Below are 22,448 nucleotides of genomic sequence, written 5' to 3' on the forward strand. Positions count from 1 at the left end.
GCAAAAAGTAGTATTTCATATTTAATGATTTGGTGATTCCTTGAGTAGCCTAATCATAATTAGTGTATCAAGTTCTTAGACTTTTGAATTCATTTTACAGAAGAGTCTGCAGAGGAATCAATTGCCATCAGCATTGCACAAATGGAAAAACGTTTACTCCATGGCTTAATTCATAATGTTCTACCGTATGTTGGTACTTCTGTAAAAACTTTAGTATTAGCGTACAGCTGTGCAGTTTCCAGCAAAATGGTATGTATAAATTAGCACTAGTTTGGGTATTAAGAAAAAGTAGCAATGATCTACATTTTGTTTGCTTATTCCTGAGTTTAATTAAAAAAAAATAACAGTTTACCCATGAGTGTACCTTCCCATGGGTAGGCATACACTGCTAATTTTCATCTTTTTTCATTTCAGTTCTCATAGTAATCTTTGTACATAGATATCATTGTCTATACATTATAGAAAAGGAAACATAGACTGAGAGGTTAAACAGTTTATTTAGTTTCACAGATGTTAAGTGATCAAGCCCAGTTTTACGTGATTCTTTATAATGTGTAAGGCATGGTAAGATGGGCAGGTGAAATTAAATCACGGTTTTATAAAAGACTATCTTGTGATATCCTACATTAGAATCTCCTTGGGTATTCCTTAAGAATGTAAATTTCCTGGGTCTAATCTTAGAATTACTAAAATAGATTTTCTGGGGTTTCATCACAATATATATTTGTAAGGCAGAATTGAAGTGATTTTTACATGCAGAAAAGTGTGAGAACCACTGGAAATATTACACTAAAAGTTATGTCTCTAACCTAACTAAATTCTGCAGATCTTCACGGTGACTTTTTTTTCCCTCTTAGGTTAGGCAGATTTTAGAGCTTTGTCCTAACTTGGAGCATTTGGATCTTACCCAAACTGACATTTCAGATTGTGCATTTGACAGGTTAGTTATTTTTGAATATATAAATTTAATGATTTCTTAACTGTGAATCAGAATTGTTCTGTAGTTTTTCATTTACATAATTGCAGTTTAATCATACTCTTACTTTCTACTATCAGATTTTGGTCATGTTGTGGTAATAGCACCCTCCAATTCTTTGCTCTTGTCCTTAGGTCCCAGCTGATTCAAAACTTATATATGTGTCATCTTTATAATCTTGTACTGTGTCTAGGCTTTTGAGCCTTGCTGTGTAACCATGTAGCTTGGTACTGTGTTTTAAAGAAGTTTTCATTTTCAGTTGGGCTCCCAGTACCATTTGGCAAAGCTCCCTCTTCATAGTTATTCTAAAATTCTAACACTTTCTTCACGCTACCCTCAGGTTTTATTTCCTTGGATGCTGCTACTTTCCTTCTTATTCTACCTCGCCCTGCTGTTTCCCACCCTAGCATTTATATCAGCACCTCTTTTCCTATTTCAGAGGGAGAAATGTATTCTTCTCTGGCTAAGGCTAATTCTCTACCAATTCCTAGAGCTTGTTCTTCTGGATCTTTCTCCTCTAATTATTATTTTCTTTCTTTCATGTGTGTACAGGCTTTCCTCTATTGGTTATTTTCAGGATGAAAAACAGTCTCTCCCTTCCATACCCTTCTCCTTTCCTACTCTTCTTTTGGGTTAGCAATACTCTTGGTTTCTAATTACTCTTACTGTCTTTTCATATTCCTAGTATTTAAAGTAGTGGCTAACAACAGATATTCAGTAAATGATTGATTATATTAGATTTAAAATCTTTCTTGTAGTTTCCATTTACTTACGTATAATCAAATGCTTTTGAAGAATTTAACAATATCCACTAATAGTCTTGTTACCTCTTAATTATAGTTGGTCTTGGCTTGGTTGCTGCCAGAGTCTTCGGCATCTTGATCTATCTGGATGTGAAAAAATCACAGATGTGGCTCTAGAGAAGATTTCTAGAGCTCTTGGAATTTTGACGTCTCATCAGAGTGGCCTTTTGAAAACTTCAGCAAGCAAAATTACTTCGACTACCTGGAAAAATAAAGACATTACCATGCAGTCCACCAAGCAGTATGCTTGTTTGCACGATATAACTAACAAGGGCATCGGAGAAGAAATAGATAATGAACACCCCTGGACTAAACCTATTTCTTCTGAAAATTTCACTTCTCCTTATGTGTGGATGTTAGATGCTGAAGATTTGGCTGATATTGAAGATGCTGTAGAATGGAGACATAGAAATGTTGAAAGTCTGTGTGTAATGGAAACAGCATCCAACTTTAGTTGTTCCTCCTCCGGTTGTTACAGTAAGGATATTGTTGGACTAAGGACTAGTGTCTGTTGGCAGCAGCATTGTGCTTCTCCAGCCTTCACGTATTGTGGTCATTCATTTTGTTGTACAGGAACGGCTTTAAGAACTATGTCAGCACTCCCAGAGTCTTCTGCATTGTGTAGAAAAGCATCAAGGACTAGATTGCTTAGGGGAACAGACTTAATTTACTCTGGGAGTGAAAAAACTGATCAAGAGACTGGGCGTGTACTTCTGTTTCTCAGTCTGTCCGGATGTTATCAGATCACAGACCATGGTCTCAGGTAAGTAATCTGTTGCAGAGTATTAGGAAATGGACATGTTCTCATTCTCAAATGGAGTGGAAAATTTTGAATCTAAGTCATTCCTTTCAGCTGACTTATTTAACCGAAAGAGTTAACCACTTCAAAGAGTTGTCCTACTTCAAAATTTTGGAACGATACAACTTCAGCATGAAGTTTCAGTCAGTTCAATTCCTTTGTAATGTGGAAGACCATAAATTTAAAAGTTTAATAAATACTTACAACACAATAAATACATGCAACACATTTTCTAAGGTGCTTTAGTGGATGTAAAGATGAATAAGATACAGTTTTTACCCTCTAGGACTTGTAACAGAGAAGAAAATATGTATACTATATTCTGTGTATTAGTTGTGTACATCCTTTAAGGGATGTTGAATTAAAGATTCTATGGGGATCAAAGGAGAGAGAGAGAGAGAGACTTCTCATCCAGTTGCAGCAAATGATCAGAAAATGTTATGAAGAGGGACTTTCCTGGTGGTCCAGTGGTTAAGACTTTGCCTTCTGATGCAGCGGGTGTGGGTTCGATCTCTGGTCGGGGAGCTAAGATCCCACGTGCCTCGTGGCCAAAAAAACCTAAATGTAAAACAGTAGCAATATTGTAACAAATTCAATAAAGACTTTAAAAATGGTCCACATCAAAAAAATTTTTTTAAATCTTTAAAAAAAAAAGATAAAATAAAATGTAATGAAGAGGTGGCCCTTAATTGAACCTTGAAGATAGACGAAGGATTTTGATAGGTGGCAGAGGGAGAAGAGACCATTCCAAGCAGTAGGGATCATTTGAGCCCACAGTAAAAGCACTGTTTAACTGTTGTTAGGGTATTTTGTTGTTACGGTTGTTCTCAGCGTTAATAATTGTTTGATTATCTGTGACATGAGCCTTCAGAAATTGATTTTGTTTTCTCTTCTACCCAGTAATAGACTTGAATTTTACTAGGGCTCCTTAATAATGGAGTGTCAGGCATGTTAAACAATGAAAATTCATCCAGCATAAAGCCTATTACCCCTCTTGTCTTTTAAGTATGATCTTTAGCAGATTTAATTGAATTCAGTGGGGATGTTCAGAGGAGTATTCCCGTTTGGTTGTAGAGAAGGATGTGTATTGGGGAATAGTGGGAAATAAGGCTATGACAGAGTTTGAATTCAGGGAAGAATTCATTTGGGGAATGGGGAACACAGGAACTATCTTACTTGATATTATTTGGACTGGTAGCTTATCAAAAAAGCTCAATCTGAGTGCAGCTCAGATTTTTAAAAGTGTAACTCCTTTTAATCAGATTATCTTGAAGGAGTCTTTCTTAATCATTTAAATATTTATTGAGCATCTATTGTGTGACTTGCCCTCTTCTAACTGCTAGGGATTCAGAATAAATGAGACAAATTTCCTGCTTTCATAGAGTTTATAATCTAATGGTAGAAATAAGACAACAAAGATGTAATATCAGACTGAATGTTCTGAAGGAAAGTGAAATCTGTTTATGGGATAGAGAATACAGAGAATGCTCCTTCACATTTGATGGACAGGAAAGGCCTTGAAAAGAAGCAGTTTTTTGAGTAGAGATTGGGATGAAGTTAGAGAGTGAATTTTGTGTGCATTTCCTGGGAGAGAAGCTAAGGAAATAGAAACTACAAATTTGATTTTTAGAAACAGCTTTCTTTTTTGCATTTATTCTGCTGGTTTAAAAAGTATTTCAGTTAACTTAATAAGTTCAGCTGGTGTTCAGGTTTGAGAACAAATACAACTTGTGCAAGCATTCACCTCAACTTGGGGGAACAGAGTTGCTAGTTGGGAGTATTCTGTGTATCCTTCTGTAATAGTCATTATGTTTTATTCAGGGATGGGTAGCATGAATTTTGGCAAGTTGGTTATGGGGCTTGTTAAAAGAGCATTCACTGTAAAAATGTAGGTTGAAAATCAAAGTTTTAAACTAGATTGAAGCCGTAGGGAACATATAGTGTAGTGTGTAGTCTTCGTGCAGCATTATCTGGTTTTCATAGGAGTGAAATAAAATAAATTTTGGCTGTCATTGAGTAGAAGTAGCCTGTTTAAATTTTCAGCCTTCTTTGGCCCCCTCACATTGCCATTATTGTTTCGGTACAAACTATTCCTTTTCTCCTTGAATCCAAGGCAACTGCTCTTGAGTCTTTTGCAGATAGCATGTATAGTTGGGTCTTGCAGTCAAACATTCTGTCATTTAATCTTTCGGTTTCACAATATGCATTTAATGTAATTACTGATATGGTTAAATTTATGCCTACCATCTTACTGTTTGTTTTCCCCCTGTTTCTCTTTTCTTTATTCTTGTTTTGTCTTTTCCTGACTTGTTTTGGATTTATTAAGTATGGGTTGGCCAAAAATTTCCTTTGGTTTTTAAATAAAAATAAAATACATTTTTCATTTTCACCAAGAACGTTACGGAACAACATATTCACTGTTTTGTTCCACTACCTGACATTTTTGAGGCAACTTCATAATTCCATCTTCCCAAAACTTTTTACCTTTTTGAGCAAAGAACTGTTCCAGGTGCCTTTTACAGTCTTCCAGGGAATTGAAATTTTTTCCACTGAGAGAATTTTGTAAAGACCGAACGAAATAAACGGAAATCCGAAGGTGCAATGTCTGGTGAATACAGCAGATGAATCAGAACTTCCCAGCCAAGCTGTAACAGTTTTTGCTTGGTCATCAAAGAAACATGCGGTCTTGCGTTACCCTGATGGAAGATTATGCGTTTTCTGTTGACTAATTCCGGACGCTTTTCGTCGAGTGCTGCTTTCAGTTGGTTTAATTGGGAGCAGTACTTGTTAGAATTAATCTTTTGGTTTCTGGAAGGAGCTCATGGTAGAGGACTCTGTTCCAGTCCCACCATATACACATCACCTTCTTTGGGTGAAGACCGGCCTTTGTTGTGGTTGGTGGCAGTTCATTTTGCTTGCCCCACGATCTCTTCCGTTCCACATTATTGTACAGTATCCACTTTTCATCACCTCTCACAATTTGTTTCAAAAATGGAACGTTTTTGTTACGTTTCAGTAGAGAATTGCATGCGGAAATACAGTCAAGAAGGTTTTTTTCACTTATGTGGAACCCAAACATCAAAGAGATTAACATAACCAAGCTGGTGCAAATGATTTTCAATACTTGATTTGGATATTTTGAGTATGTCGGCTATCTCCTGCATGGTATAACGTTGATTGTTCTCAGTGAACGTCTTCATTTGATAGCTATCAACCTCAACTGGTCTACCTGACTGTGGAGCATCATCCAGCAAGAAATTGCAGCACGAAACTTCGCAAACCACTTACACTTTCGATCAGTCACAGCACCATCTCCATACACTGCACAATCTTTTTTTCGTGTTTCAGTTGCGTTTTCACTTTCTTGAAATAAGAAAGCATAATATGTTGAAAATGTTGCTTTTTCTTCCATCTTCAATTTTAAAGTGGCTACACAAAAATTCACTAATTTTGATAAGTTTTTTTTAAATGCATGCTGATATGACAGCTGTCACAAGACAATTTAACAAAATTGTTTCAAATGAACTTAAATACAACTAAGCCCTACTAAAGCCATCTTATGGAAAAAACGAACAAACTTTTTGGCCAACCCAGTACTTTTTAGTATCTGTTTTATCTCTACTCTTGGTTGGTATATCATTTATTTAGTGTTTGCTTTAGGGTTTGTATGTACCTTGTAAATAAATTTGTGGTAAAATATACAAACCATAAAGGTTACCATATTAACGATTTTTTAAAAAAATTAATTTTTCTAAACAGCAGGTTCTTATTAGTTATCCATTTTATACGTATTAGTGTATATGTGTCAATCCTAATCTCCCAGTTCATCCCACCACCACCCCACCCCTGCCACTTTCCCCCCTTGGTGTCCATGTTTGTTCTCTACATGTGTGTCTCTATTTCTGCCCTGCAAACTGGTTCATCTGTACCATTTTTGTAGGTTCCACATATATGCGATAATATACGATATTTGTTTTTCTCTTTCTGACCTACTTCACTCTGTATGACAGTCTCTAGATCCATCCACGTCTTTACAAATGACCCAGTTTCGTTCCTTTTTATGGCTGAGTAATACTCCATTGTATCTGTGTACCACATCTTCTTTATCCATTCATCTGTCGATGGGCATTTAGGTTGCTTCCATGTCCTGGTTATTGTAAATAGTACTGCAATGAACACTGTGGTACATGACTCTTTCTGAATTATGGTTTTCTCTGGGTATATACCCAGTAGTGGGATTGCTGGGTTGTATGGCAATTCTATTTTTAGTTTTTTAAGGAACCTCCATACTGTTCTCCATAGTGGCTGTATCAATTTACATTCCCACCAACAGTGCAAGAGGGTTCCCTTTTCTCCACACCCTGTCCAGCATTTGTTGTTTGTAGATTTTCTGATGATGCCCATTCTAACTGGTGTGAGGTGATACCTCATTGTAGTTTAGATTTGCGTTTCTCTAATAATTAGTGATGTTGAGCAGCTTTTCATGTGCTTCTTAGCCATCTGTATGTCTTCTTTGGAGAAATGTCTGTTTAGGTCTTCTGCCCATTTTCTGATTGGGTTGTTAGTTTTTTTAATATTGAGCTGCATGAGCTGTTTATATATTTTGGAGATTAATCCTTTGTCCGTTGATTCATTTGCCAATATTTTCTCCCATTCTGAGGGTTGCCTTTTCGTCTTGTTTGTAGTTTGCTTTGCAAAAGCTTTTAAGTTTCATTAGATCCCATTTGTTTATTTTTGTTTTTATTTCCATTACTCTAGGAGGTGGATCAAAAAAGATCTTGCTGTGATTTATGTCAAAGTGTGTTCTTCCTATGTTTTCCGCTAAGAGTTTTATAGTGTCCGGTCTTAGATTTTGGTCTTTAATCCATTTTGAGTTTATTTTTGTGTATGGTGTTAGGGAGTGTTCTAATTTCATACTTTTACATGTAGCTGTCCAGTTTTCCCAGCACCACTTATTGAAGAGACTGTCTTTTCTCCATTGTATATTCTTGCCACCTTTGTCATAGATTAGTTGACCATAGGTGCGTGGGTTTATCTCTGGGCTTTCTATCCTGTTCCATTGATCTGTATTTCTGTTTTTGTGCCAGTACCATATTGTCTTGATGACTGTAGCTTTGTAGTATAGTCTGAAGTCAGGGAGTCTGATTCCTCTAGCTCCGTTTTTTTCCCTCAAGACTGCTTTGGCTATTCAGGGTCTTTTGTGTCTCCATACAGATTTAGAAATTTTTTGTTGTAGTTCCATAAAAAATGCCATTGGTAATTTGATAGGGATTGCATTGAATCTGTAGATTGCTTTGGGTAGTATAGTCATTTTCACAATATTGATTCTTCCAATCCAAGAACATGGTATATCTCTCCATTTGTTGGTATCATCTTTAATTTCTTTCATCAGTGTCTTATAGTTTTCTGCATACAGGTCTTTTGTCTCCCAAGGTAGGTTTATTCCTAGGTATTTTATTCTTTTTGTTGCAATGGTAAATGGGAGTGTTTCCTTAATTTCCCTTCCAGATCTTTCATCATTAGTGTATAGGAATGCAAGAGATTCCTGTGCATTAATTTTGTATCCTGCAACTTTACCAGATTCCTTGATTAGCTCTAGTAGTTTTCTGGTGGTGTCTTTAGGATTCTCTATGTATAGTATCATGTCATCTGCAAACAGTGACAGTTTTACTTCTTGTTTTCCAATTTGTATTCCTTTTATTTATTTTTTCTTCTCTGATTGCCGTGGCTAGGACTTCCAAAGTTATGTTGACTAATACTGGTGAGAGTGGACATCCTTGTCTTGTTCCTGATCTTAGAGGAAATGCTTTCAGTTTTTCACCATTGAGAACAATGTTTGCTATGGGTTTGTCGTATATGGCCTTTATTATGTTGAGGTAAGTTCCCTCTATGCCAACTTTTTGGAGAGTTTTTATCATAAATGAGTGTTGAATTTTGTCAAAAGCTTTTTCTTCATCTGTTGAGATGATCATATGCTTTTTCTTCTTCAATTTGTTAATATGGTGTATCACATAGACTGATTTGCGTATATTGAAGAATCCTTGCATCCCTGGGATAAATCCCACTTGATCATGGTGTATGATCTTTTTAATGTGTTGTTGGATTCTGTTCACTAGTATTTTTTGAGGATTTTTGTATTTATATTCATCAGTGATATTTTTCTGTAATTTTCTTTTTTTGTTGTATCTTTGTCTGGTTTTGATATCAGGGTGATGATGGCCTCGTAGAATGAGTTTGGGAGTGTTCCTTCCTTTGCAATTTTTTGGAAGAGTTTGAGAAGGATGGGTGTTAGCTCTTCTCTACATGTTTGATAGAATTCACTTGTGAAGCCATCTGGTCCTGGACTTTTGTTTGTTGGAAGATTTTAAATCACAGTTTCAATTTCATTACTTGTGATTGGTCTGTTCATATTTTCTATTTCTTCCTGGTTCAGTCTTGGAAGGTTATACCTTCCTAAGAATTTGTCCATTTCTTCCAGGTTGTCCATTTTATTGGCATAGAGTTGCTTGTAGTAGTCTCTTAGGATGCTTTGTATTTCTGCGGTGTCTGTTGTAACTTTTCCTTTTTCATTTCTAATTTTATTGATTTGTGTCCTCTCCCTCTTTTTCTTGATGAGTCTGGCTAATGGTTTATCAATTTTGTTTATCTTCTCAAAGAACCAGCTTTTAGTTTTATTGATCTTTGCTATTGTTTTCTTTGTTTCTATTTCATTTATTCCTGCTCTGATGTCTGTGATTTCTTTCCTTCTACTAACTTTGGGTTTTGTTTGTTCTTCTTTCTGTAGTTCCTTTAGGTGTAAGGTTAGATTGTTTATTTGAGATTTTCCTTGTTTCTTGAGGTAGGCTTGTATTGCTATAAACTTCCCTCTTAGAACTGCTTTTGCTGCTTTCCATAGGTTTTGGATCATCATGTTTTCATTGTAATTTGTCTCTAGGCATTTTTTGATTTCCTCTTTCATTTCTTCAGTGATTTCTTGATTATTTAAATAATGTATTGTTTAGCCTCCATGTGTTTGTGTTTTTTACGTTTTTTTCCCTGTAATGATTTCTAATCTCATAGTGTTGTGGTCAGAAAAGATGCTTGATATGATTTCAGTTTTCTTAACTTTACTGAGGCTTGATTTGTGACCCATGATGTGATCTATCCTGTAGAATGTTCCATGTGCACTTGAGAAGAAAGTGTAATCTGCTCTTTTCAGATGGAATGTCATACAAATATCAATTAAATCTATCTGGTCTATTGTGTCATTTAAAGGTTGTGTTTCCTTATTAATTTTCTGTCTGGGTGATCTGTCCATTGGTGTAAGTGAGGTGTTAAAGTCCCTCACTATTATTGTGTTACTGTTGATTTCTTCTTTTATAGCTGTTAACTTTGCCTTATGTATTTTGGTGCTCCTATTTTGGGTGCATATATATTTATAATTGGTATATCTTCTTCTTGGATTGATCCCTTGATCATTATGTAGCGTCCTTCCTTGTTTCTTGTAACATTCTTTATTTTAAAGTCTGTTTTATCTGATATGAGTATTGCTACTCCGGCTTTCTTTTGATTTCCATTTTCATGGAATATCTTTTTCCAACCCCTCACTTTCAGTCTGTATGTTTCCCTAGGTCTAAAGTGGGTCTCTTGTAGACAGCATATATATGGGTCTTGTTTTTGTATCCATTCAGCAAGCCTGTGACTTTTGGTCGCAGCATTTAATCCATTCACGTTTAAGGTAATTATATGTATGTTCGATATGTATGTTCCTACTACCACTTTCTTAATTGTTTTGGGTTTGTTTTTGTAGGTCCTTTTCTTCTCTTGTGTTTCCCACTTACAGAAGTTCCTTTAGCATTTGTTGTAGAGCTGGTTTGGTGGTGCTGAATTCTCTTAGCTTTTGCTTGTCTGTGAAAGTTCTGATTTCTCCATCGAATCTGAATGAGATCCTTGCCCGGTAGAGTAATCTTGGTTGTAGGTTCTTCCCTTTCATCACTTTAAATATGTCATGCCACTTCCTTCTGGAATGTAGAGTTTCTGCTGAGAAAGCAGCTGTTAACCTTATGGGAGTTCCATTGTATGTTATTTTTAGTTTTTCCCTTGCTGCTTTCAGTAATGTTTCTTTGTCTTTAATTTTTGCCAATTTGTTTACTATGTGTCTCGTTGTGTTTCTCCTTGGGTTTATCCTGCCTGGGAGTCTCTGTGCTTCCTGGACTTGGGTGGCTAGTTCCTTCCCCATGTTAGGGAAGTTTTCTACTGTAATCTCTTCAAATATTTTTTCGGGTCCTTTCTCTCGCTCTTCTCCTTCTGGGACCCCTATAATGTGAATGTTGTTGCGTTTAATGTTGTCCCAGTGGTCTCTTAGGCCGTCTTCATTTCTTTTCATTCTTTTTTCTTTATTCTGCTCTGCAGTCGTTATTTCCACTATTTTATCTTCCAGGTCACTTATCAGTTCTTCTGCCTCAGTTATTCTGGTATTGCTTCCTTCTAGTTTATTTTTCTTTTCAGTTATTGTATTGTTCATCTCTGTTTGTTTGTTTTTTAGTTCTTCTAGGTCTTTGTTAAAGATTTCTTGCATCCTCTCGATCTTTGCCTCCATTCTTTTTCCGAGGTCCTGGATCATCTTGACTATCATTCTGAATTCTTTTTCAGGAAGGTTACCTATGTACACTTCATTTAGTTGTAGTTTTATCTTGTTCCTTCGTCTGTTACATAGCCCTCTTCCCTTTCATCTTGTCTGTCTTTCTGTGAATGTGGTTTTTGTTCCACAGGCTGCAGGATTGTAGTTCTTCTTGCTTCTGCTGTCTGCCCTCTGGTGGATGAGGGTATCTAAGAGGGTTTTGCAAGTTCTCTGATGGGAGGGACTGGTGGTGGGTAGAGCTGGCTGTTGATGTGGTGGGCAGAGCTCAGTAAAACTTTAATCCGGTTGTCTCCTGATGGGTGGGGCTGGGTTCCTTCCCGGTTGGTTGTTTGGCCTGAGGCGACCCAACAGTGGAGCCTACCAGGGCTCTTTGGTGGGTCTGAAGGCGGACTCTGGGAGGGCTCATGCCAAGGAGTACTTCCCAGAACTTCTGCTGCCAGTGTCCTTGTCCTCACGATGAGACACAGCCACCCCCCGCCTCTGCAGGAGACCCTCCAACACTAGCAGGTAGGTCTAGTTCAGTCTCCTATGGGGTCACTGCTCCTTCCCCTGGGTCCCGATACGCACACTATTTTGCGTGTGCCCTCCAAGAGTGGAGTCTCTTTCCCCCCGTGCTGTTGAAGTCCTGCAATCAAATCCCGCTAGCCTTCAAAGTCTGGTTCTCTGGGAATTCCTCCTCCTGTTGCTGGACCCCGAGGTTGGGAAGCCTGACGTGGGGCTCAGAACCTTCACTCCAGTGGGTGGACTTCTGTGGTATAAGTGTTCTCCAGTTTGTCAGTCACCCACCTAGCAGTTATGGGATTTGATTTTATTGTGATTGCACCCCTCCTACAGTCTCATTGTGGCTTCCCCTTTGTCTTTGGATGTGGGGTATCTTTTTTGGTGAGTTCCAGTGTCTTCCTGTCGATGATTTTCAGCAGTTAGTTGTGATTCTGGTGCTCTCGCAAGGGGGAGGGAGAGCACGTCCTTCTACTCCACCATCTTGAACCAATCCTCCCATTTTAATGATTTTTAAGTGTACAACTCAGTGGCACTCTGAGTTCACAATGTTGTGTAACATTCAAACATTTCCAAAACTTTTTCAGCACTCACAACAGAAAGTGTAACTATCAAGCAATAACTCCTTACTTTTCCAACTGTCCCAGGCTCCCTACTGTTTTACTTTCTGTCTCTATGTATTTGCATCATTTATACAACATAGATACATCATGTAATTGGAAACATACAATACTTGTTCTCTGTGTCTGGCTTATTTCACTTAGCATAATGTATTCAAGGTTCATTCATGTTGTAGAATATATCAGAACTTCATTCCTTATAATAGCTGAATAATATTCTGTATTTATATACCACATTTTGTTTATCCATTTGTCATTGATGTCATCATCGATGGGCACTTGGATTGTTCTCCCTTTTAGCTGTTGTGAATAATGCTGCTGTGAATATTGGTATACAAGTATTTGAGTCCTTATTGTCATTTTTTCTTTAATTTCTATAGCAGTGTTTTGCAGTTTTCAGTGTACAAGTCTTTTGCCTTGTTAATACTTAAGTATTTCAATCTTTTTGATGCTATTTTAAATGGAATTTTCTTAATTTCTTTTTGATTGTTCATTGCTAGCATATAGAAATATAACTGATTTTTAAAAAATTAATTTATGTATTTTTGGCTGTGTTGGGTCTTCATTGCTGCACGTGGGCTTTGTCTAGTTGTGGAGAGCAGAGGCTACTCTTTGTTGCATTGCGTGGGCTTCTTCTCATTGTAGTGGCATTTCTTGTTGAGGAGCATGGGCTTCAGTAGTTGCGGCGCACAGGCTTAGTTGCTCTGCAGCATGTGGGATCTTCCCAGACCAGGGCTTGAACCCGTGTCCCCTGCTTTGGCAGGCAGATTCTTAACCACTGCGCCACCAGGGAAGCCCCTAACTGATTTTTGAATGTGGATTTTGTATCCTGCTACTCTTCCACATTTGTTTTTTAGCTCTTAAGACAGTTTTTTATGGTGTGAATTCTTTAGAGTTTTCTACGTGTAAGATCATGTCATCTATAAACAGAGATTATTTTGCTTCTCCCTTTCCAACTTAGATGCCTTAAAATAATTTTTTTTTCTGGTGTGATTGCTCTGGCTAGAATTTCCAGTACTGTATTAAATGGAAGCATCCATAGTGGGCATCCTTATCTTGTTTCTAACCTTAGGGGAAGAGCTTTCAGTCTATCATCATTGACTGTGTTAGCTGTGTGTTTTCCATATATGGCTTTTTTTTTTTTTTTTAAGGAATTCCTTTATTTTTATTTTTTATTTATTTATTTATGGCTGTGTTGGATCTTAGTTTCTGTGCGAGGGCTTTCTCTAGTTGCGGCAAGTGGGGGCCACTCTTCGTCGCGGTGCGCGGGCCTCTCACTATCGCGGCCTCTCTTGTTGCGGAGCACAGGCTCCAGACGCGCAAGCTCAGTAGTTGTGGCTCATGGGCCTAGTTGCTCCGCGGCATGTGGGATCTTCCCAGACCAGGGCTCGAACCCGTGTCCCCTGCATTGGCAGGCAGATTCTCAACCACTGCGCCACCAGGGAAGCCCTGTATTTTCTTTTAAATCCTTGAGCATATTTAAAATATAAAATCTGTTTTAAAGTCATTATCTACTAATTTCATCATCTTTATCATTTATTGGTCTGTTTCTAGTGATTTTTTTTTTCTGATTCTTTGAGTGTTTAGTAGTTTTTGATTGGATACCAGGTAATGTGAATTATACATTGTTGAATTCTGGATTTTGTTCTAGTCTTTTAAAGATTACTACTTTGAATCACTCCCTGGTCTGTATTATTTCTATAACTTGTATATATTTCTAAAACTTTTTTTCTTATTGCATGCATTATTAATACTTTGTTTAAATGTTTCTTTCTTTCTTTGAGGGCAGAGAATGTATTTTGCATTTTACTCTGTAGGCCTGTGCCTGACATACTTGGGTATTGGTGATAAAAAGTAGACTAGAGTGATCTTTCTAGAATGCATTTCTTATTACTTGTTATTACTCCTTTAAGCGTTTCAGTGAGTCTTATTGCCCTTTGGTTAAAGTTCAGATTCTTGGCCCTTGCTTGCCTCTGTAGTTTATATCTTGTTACCTTCTTTAAATCTCTTCCTTTTACTTCCTCACATCTTCACCTCTGCCAAAAAAAAGACAGCAAGTAGGTAAACATAACACACAAAACCATCCTTTCTCTAACCATACTCAGTTATTTTCGTTTCCTCCAACATACAGGCATACCTTGTTTCATTGTACTTTGCTTTATTGTGCTTTGCAGATAATTGCATTTTATACAAATTGAAGGTTTGTGGCAACCTTGTATTGAGCAGGTCTATCAGTGCCATTTTTCTAACGGTATTTGTTCGCTTCATGTCTTTGTGTCACACTTTAATTCTTCAGTATTTCAAACTTCCATTATTATTATATTTGTTATGGTGATCTGTGATCAGTGATCTCTGATGATACTACTGTAATTGTTTTGGAGTGCCACAAACCATATAAGATGGCAAACTTAATCAATAATACTGTCCGTGTTCTGACTGCTTCAACTGGCTATTCCCCCATCTCTCTCCATCTTTTCCTGCCACGCTATTTCCTGAGACACAACAGTATTGAAATTAGGCCGATTAATAACCCTACAGTGGCCTCTAAGTATTCAAGTAAAATGAGTCACACATCTCTCACTTTAAATCAAAATCTAGAAATGATTAAGCTTAGTGAGGAAGGCACGTCAAAAGCCAAGCAAGATAGGCTGAAAGCTAGGTCTTTTGCACCAAACAGCCAGGTTGTAAAAGCAAAGGAGAAGTTCTTGAAGGAAATTAAAAGTGCTACTCCATTGAACACATGAATGATAAGAAAGCGAAACAGCTTTTTTGCTGATAAGGAGAAAGTTTTAGTGGTCTGGAGAGAAGATCAAACTAGCCACAGTATTCTTTTAAGCCAAAGCCTAATTCACAGCAAGACCCTAACTCTCTTCAGTTCTGTGAAGGCTGAGGTGAGGAAGCTGCAGAAGAAAAGTTGGAAGCGAGCAGAGGTTGGTTCATGAGATTTAAGGAAAGCAGCCATAACATAAAAGTGCAAGGTGAGTACAGAGGGGAAGTCAGTGCCTGGCTTCAAAGGACAGGCTGACTCTTTTGTTAGGGGTTAATGCAGCTGGTGACTTTGTTGAAGCCAGTGCTTATTTACCATTCTGAAAATCCTAGGGCCCTTAAGAATGATGCTAAATCTACTCTGCTTGTGCTCTGTAAATGAAACCAGAAAGCCTGGATGACAGCACATCTGTTTACAACATGATTTACTGAATTTTTAAGCTCACTGTTGAGACCTACTGCTTAGGAAAAAAAAGGTTCCTTTCAAAATACTGCTCAGAGGTAATGTACCTGGTCACCCAAGAGCTCTGATGGAGATGTACCATGAGATTAATGTTTTTTGTTGTTGTTTGTTTTATAAATTTATTTATTTATTTATTTTTTGCTGCGTTGGGTCTTCGTTGCTGTGCACGGGCTTTCTGTAGTTGTGGCGAGCGGGGGCTACTCTTTGTTTCAGTGCGTGGGCTTCTCGTTGCAGTGGCTTCCCTTGTCACAGAGCACAGACTCTAGGCATGTGGGCTTCAGTAGTTGGGGCACATGGGCTCAGTAGTTGTGGTTTGTGGGCTCTAGAGCGCAGGCTCAATAGTTGTGTTGCACGGGCTTACTTGCTCCATGACATGTGGGATCTTCCCGGAGCAGGGATCGAACCCGTGTCCCCTGCATTGGCAGGTGATTTTTAACCACTGCGCCACCAGGGAAGTCCCTGAGATTAATGTTGTTTTCATGCCTGCTAATGCAACATCCATTCTGCAGCCCATTGATCCAGGAGGCATTTCAACTTTCAAGTCTTACTATTTAAGAAATACATTTTGTAAGGCTATGTAGCTGCCTTAGGTAGTGATTCCTCTGAGGCAGCTGGGCAAAGTAAATTGAAAACCTTGAAAGGATTCACCATTCTAGATGCGATGAAGAACGTTTGTGATTCTTGGGAACATATCAAAATATCAACATTAACAGGATTTTAGAAGAAATTTATTACAACCCTCATGAATGACTTTGAGGGGTTCAAGACTTCACTGGAGGAAGTAACTGCAGATTAGAAATAGCAAGAGAACTAGAATTAAAAGTAGAGTATGAAAATGTGACTGAATTATATCTGTGATAAAACTTTAATGGATAAGGAGCTGTTTCTTATGGATGAACAAAGAAGGTGGTTTCTTCCAATGGAATCTACTCCTGGTGAAAATGCTGTGAAGATTGTTGAAGTGGCAACAAAAGATTTAGAATATTACATAGACTTAATTGTTAAAGCAGTGGCAGGGTTTGAAGGTAATTGACTCCAATTTTGAAAGAAGTAGGGTAAAATGCTACAGAGAAATCATTCGTGGAAGGAAGAGTCAGTCAATGCAGCAAAAAAAACTTCATTGTTGTCTTATTTTAAGAAACTGCCACAGCCACCCCAGCCTTCAACCACCACCTCGATCAGTCAGCAGCCGTCAACATGGAGGCAAGACCCTCCACCAGCAAAAAGATTATGACTTGCTGCTGAAGGCTCAGATGATACAATAAGTATTTTTAGCAATTAGCAATAAAATAAGGTATTTTTAATTAAGGTATGCATATAGTTTTTTAGACGTACTGCTATTGCATACTTAATAGACTACAGTATAATGTAAACATAACTATATGCACCAGAAAACCAAAAAATGTGTCTGGCTTGCTTTATTGTGATATTCACTTTATTGCGGTGGTCTGGAACTCAGCCTGCAATATCTCTGAGGTATGCCTGTACTGTATTTCTATGTCTTCAAACATTTGCATTTGCTCTCTCTCTAACAAACGTTTATTGGCTAACTTCTGTTCGTTTCTACCTCCATTCCAGTTTAAATGTCACTTTTTAAGGGAAACCTTTTGTGACCCCCGTCCCCCTCCCTCCACCAAGGCCCTTAAATATGTTCCCAGGAGAGCATTCATCATATGATATTATAACTGCTTGTTTACTTTTGTCCTGTTTGATATCCCACTAGACTCAGTGAGGCCAGTGAATGCATATACAGTTTACTCAAGTGTATTTGTGATGTGAAGTTTTATATTCCATGCAGTCTGTCCTCAGTGTACGGAAAATTTATAAGTTTTAGAACATGAAGCAGTTTCTGCATTGAGATACCTTCTGAGATCTTTTAGACCACTTTTTAGAAGCTGTTTTATTTTTTGTTCTGAGCTATTCAACTTTATAGGAAAAAAAGAGTCAATAAACTTTAAACAATAGTCTTCCTTTAAAGATGTCTATGTGTAATTACTGTGACCCAGTCAAGCCACTGAAGTTCTGACCTGCCACTGTTATTAATTTAAACTGTAAGAATGCGATCAGGGAATCTATGATTTAAGAAAAAGTCAGTCTTTTTCAGTCAAAAATATAAGGAGAAGTATGCATTTAAATCTCTCACGTGTATTGGGGTCTTGATAAGCTCTTTTTGATAGACCGGGTTTTTCTTTTAAACATGCAATGACAAAACATTAAAATGTATGTACTAATCTTTGTCCATCAGTGCCTCTCAATGAATATATAAATATTTCCATAGTTTATTCTAATCTCAGTAGTTTACATAATTTTACTTACCTTTACTTCCTAATTTCCAGGTATCTGCATAATCATGCTATTTGTTTTTTTTACTAAATTTATTGTATTATTAGTTTTTGGATAGTGCTGTCAAGATAGACTGTCTCTAGTTTTCCCAGTTTTTGCTGTTCTATACAGAAAATTGATGTTCTCAGTTTTGCTCTTGATATTTTTCAGCTCTGCCATTGTCATTTCAGTCAATTTCTCATTTTACCCTTTTTATATAAATTGTTTTTTAAAATTCTTCTAGGGTATGCCATGAGAAGTAATGTTTTCATTTTTACTGAAATGAAATTCACATTAAATTCATTCTTTTAAAGGGTACAAATCAGTGGTTTTAGTATACTTCAAGGTTGGCAACCATTACCTCTATCAAATTAGAAACATTTTCATTAAACCAAAAAGAAACCATATACTCATTAGCAGTCATTCTTCATTCCTCTTTGCCCCCAGCCCCTGGTAGCCACTAATTTACTTAGTCTGTCTGTCTATTCTGCTTATTTTGGACATTTCATATAAGTGGAATTACATAGTATGTGGTTTTTAATTTTTTTTTTAAGGTTTGCATTTTTTTTTTTAAATTTATTTATTTATGGCTGTGTTGGGTCCTCGCTTCTGTGCGAGGGCCCTCTCCAGCTGTGGCAAGCGGGGGCCACCCTTCCTCGCAGTGCGCGGGCCTCTCACTGTCGCGGCCTCTCTTGTTGCGGAGCACAGGCTCCAGATGGCGCAGGCTCAGTAATTATGGCTCACGGGCCCAGTTGCTCTGCGGCATGTGGGATCTTCCCAGACCAGGGCTCGAACCCATGTCTCCTGCATTGGCAGGCAGACTCTAAACCACTGCGCCACCAGGGAAGCCCAGTATGTGTTTTTTTGTGTATGATTTTTTTCACTTAGCATGGTGTTTTCAAGGTTCATGCATGCTGTAGCATGTATCGGTACTTTATGGCTACATGATATTTATACTAAATTTTGTTTATCCACTCATGCATTAGTGGACATTTGGATTGTTTCCACTTTTTGGATATTATGAATAATGCTGCTGTGAACATTTGTTTGCAAGTTTTTCTGTGAACATATGTTTTCACTTCTCTTGGGTATATGCTGATTCTGTAACTCTTTGAGGAACTGCCAAACTGTTTAGTAATTTTCTTGATATTTACTTAGACAGTTTAGTAGGAGAGTGAAGATTACAATTCCAGGATTCATTACTTCCTTCCTGTAAGAATTGAGTTACTATAATGTTCTTAGAAAGAACATTTCATAGACTTGTTTATTGAATGTCTTCAGAAATGCCTCTGTTAAATGTATCCTGCCTAAGGATGAAGTTAGTTGTCATGTTTTATAGAAATACTTTAATTTTTCATTACCAGATTGAAAGGTCTGTTAATAGTCCATTGGGCCATAGGAATACATAAGTTTTCATATATTTTATAATACATTTTAATTGTTAATAAATTCTAATTGTTGAATTGCTTCTCTTACAGGGTTTTGACTCTGGGAGGAGGGCTACCTTATTTGGAGCACCTTAATCTCTCTGGTTGTCTTACTGTAACTGGTGCAGGCCTGCAGGATTTGGTTTCAGCATGTCCTTCTCTAAATGATGAATACTTTTACTACTGTGACAACATTAACGGTAATGCCTTTTAACAATGGGATAATTTTGGAGGAGTTGATTTAAAAATTTTTAACAGTTCTGAAAATTCTTAGGGTTTCTATTTTGTTTTCTAGATTTCTAATTACCAAACATTTTTACTTTCAGGTTTAGTCTGAAAGATAAGTTTTCTTATCTTTCTAAAGATAAGTTTTCTTATCTTTCTAAAGATAAGTTTTCTTTTGGAGAGATATCTCAACTATCCATTCTGCCAGATTTTAGAAATATGTAATAGTTTAATCAATCCAAAGTGACAAGTTTTTATAGAATTACTAAAATTCTTATAAAATTTTGGGAAATTCCTCTAGAGTGAAAGAGCACTCATTAACAATACAGAGTATTGCTGTTCTAGATACACCTAATTCTTAGGGATGATAGAGTCAGTTTTCTTGTAGGACAAGAAAACTTCATAATGTACTAGAAAAAGGAGGACTTTGGTAATGTGAACTCCTCAGGGACCCTGAATCTGGTTCCAAATAAATCTCTTGGAAGATTGAAGAGGATGGTGAGTGTGGTATTGGGAAGAGGTTGAGGTGCTTTAAATGTGATTAAAATTCCTATAGTATTATGGAGATTGAGCCCTGAACCTACTTTTAACAATCATCAGGTAACATTTCTTAATTTTTTTGTTTTGTTTTATTTTTTAAGCCTATTCCTGCCCTGCAATGGGACTGTTTAATGTGCTTTTTCAAAGTACGTTCAGTGCCCTGTTGGGCATTTGATAATCACTGGTAGAGACTGAAGTCCTGAAGCATAAAAAGCTGCTCCTCAATTATTAGTAAGCAAGTCAACCTTCTGTATTTATAATTGGAAAAAATTTACATGGTTCAGATTCTACTGTGCCTTTTTACATCGTGTATTGTTATTTTTGAGAGTCCAGTTCACCTTAAGATATGGGAAGATAAACGGAGTCTCTCAGGCAGAAAAATTGACAGACGCCAGCAAGACTAGAGGAATAGTTATCTTCTTTAACGACATACCAGTAGGCAGAGAAGTTAGCAACTCTGCTGTTTCTCAGAGATTAGATTTTTCTTAAAATGTATATGAAGAGACAGGAGATAGCAGCTCTTTTGTTTCTTGAATCACATTGGTGATGCAGGAGATGACCTCCCATGTTCTTGAAACAGCAACACTCACTTCGAGCATTTCTTTGCTCTCTGTTGCCTTTAGTGTATAAGAAGGAATGGGGAAAATTAATGTCATTTTAGTTGCAGCCTGCCAAGTGTACAAAAAAAAAGTGTGAGTGCTACAGTGCAGCACTTGCTTCTTTTGGGGATGCAATGAAGAGATTTTTTTTTTTTAATACACAGTTATGTCATTCTAGGTTCACTGGTGTACTTACTAAGGCTTATAGGATATATTATGAAAAGTAATCAGTAAACAATTATTTTTTGTAAGAAAAACACCTTATTGGTAGGTTGCATTTGAGTTGTCTACACTGATTTCAGCATAGGTTATGCTGGTGGGAATAAATCTCAGAACCTAATTTGTTATACTTATTTTGGGCTATATAGATGTTATTGGGTTGGTGGGGGGATTGGGTTTCACTTCATTTTTATGATCTGCCTACTACTTTTGTGTGTGTGTGTGTTTTTTTAAAAAACTTCTTGAAATAATTTAGATGTTGGGATAAAGTTAAATACTTAAAAATTTGCACTTTGTTAGTATGTTAGAATTCCTTTCATCTTGACTGGTTTTGAATATATAAATATTGAAGTGTTCCAAAGGAGCTGCTACATTCTTTTTGTTGAATGTTAAGATTTTTTTTGATAAATGAGTGGTAATTTTCAATAAATGAATTTTAATGAACATATCTGACTTTAAAATGTTTGAAAGGAAATTGACTGTGCTTGTATAATTCAATACCAAGTCTCCTTTTACAGCTTCTTAAAGCATGATTTGGGGGAAATGGAAATCCTTCAAAGTTTACAGGGTGACTTGTCATGTGAACTTATGTTCCAGAGTTCCAGCCAGTTGCTCTTAAAGCAATGCCCTGATACAATCTTTTCCTTAAAAGGCCATATGGACACTAGAAAGTGTTAGAATAAAGTTGCATTGTATCCAGTTTTGCAAGATGACACGGGATTCATCCAGTATCTTTCATTACAATTCAACTTGTACAATAAATACTTAGTGACTGTAAATATTTAGCTCCCTTTTTATTATTATTTTTATTATTTCTGAAAGTAATCAATATTTTTATACATGTTCTTAAACAGAGAGCATATTTAGGTGACACATTGTATTTTAATATTTGAGAGTAACACTTAACTAAAAATGTATTTTGTCAAAAGAGAGTTTACTTAGTTAACTACCAGGTTACTTACTAAAATAAGTAAATGCTGATAAATAATATTCATTAACTAAAAAGTGATAAGTAAAACAAAATTTTCTATTTCCTCAGCATTAGCAGAGATTTTGGAGAAGATAAATTAGTAATCAGATATTCAAATAGTGTCTGCTGTGAGCAAGACACTGTACTAAGCATTAACATAAAATGCCATATTTATTCTTCTTAATGATTCTTCATGACATTTAAATTTGTTATTTGACTGATAAAAAAGTTAAGATTTAAGTATAAAAAAAGGCTTCTTAGCCATAACATTAAAACAATTCCTTGTCATTTAAGAAGTGTTAGATGGAATTGCCTAGTTTTAGAGCTCTGAAGAACATTTGAACAATGATAGCAAATAAACTTGTTGTACTGATTTGCATTTCAATGTATGTTTAATTCATGAATTAAGATAGATTAGATCATAGTAGGTGACACAGTTTCAGATGATTTGCTCTCTTATGTTTCTAATTTAAGTTAAAGAGGAATTAAAGGTAAGTGAAGGTAAGTGCAGATATACAGCATAAGTAATATGCTTAAAATCTAGGAAAAACAAACAATTCAGTAATAAAAATTTGGGAAAATAACAATACCTACCATTATA

General features: G+C 36.7%; 1 protein-coding gene across 1 annotated transcript in view; it reads left to right on the forward strand.

The window, feature by feature from the left end:
• Positions 1–22,448, forward strand: part of FBXL5 (F-box and leucine rich repeat protein 5) — a 48,855-nt gene that overhangs the window by 21,802 nt on the left and 4,605 nt on the right. Inside the window, exons 7-10 of the mRNA XM_059923312.1 lie at positions 101–249; positions 858–940; positions 1,817–2,542; positions 19,346–19,494. Coding sequence (XP_059779295.1) covers positions 101–249; positions 858–940; positions 1,817–2,542; positions 19,346–19,494 — 1,107 coding nt within the window. The remainder of the gene's footprint in view (positions 1–100; positions 250–857; positions 941–1,816; positions 2,543–19,345; positions 19,495–22,448) is intronic.

This window comes from Balaenoptera ricei, chromosome 5, assembly GCF_028023285.1.
Source record: "Balaenoptera ricei isolate mBalRic1 chromosome 5, mBalRic1.hap2, whole genome shotgun sequence".
Classification (NCBI taxonomy): domain Eukaryota; kingdom Metazoa; phylum Chordata; class Mammalia; order Artiodactyla; family Balaenopteridae; genus Balaenoptera; species Balaenoptera ricei.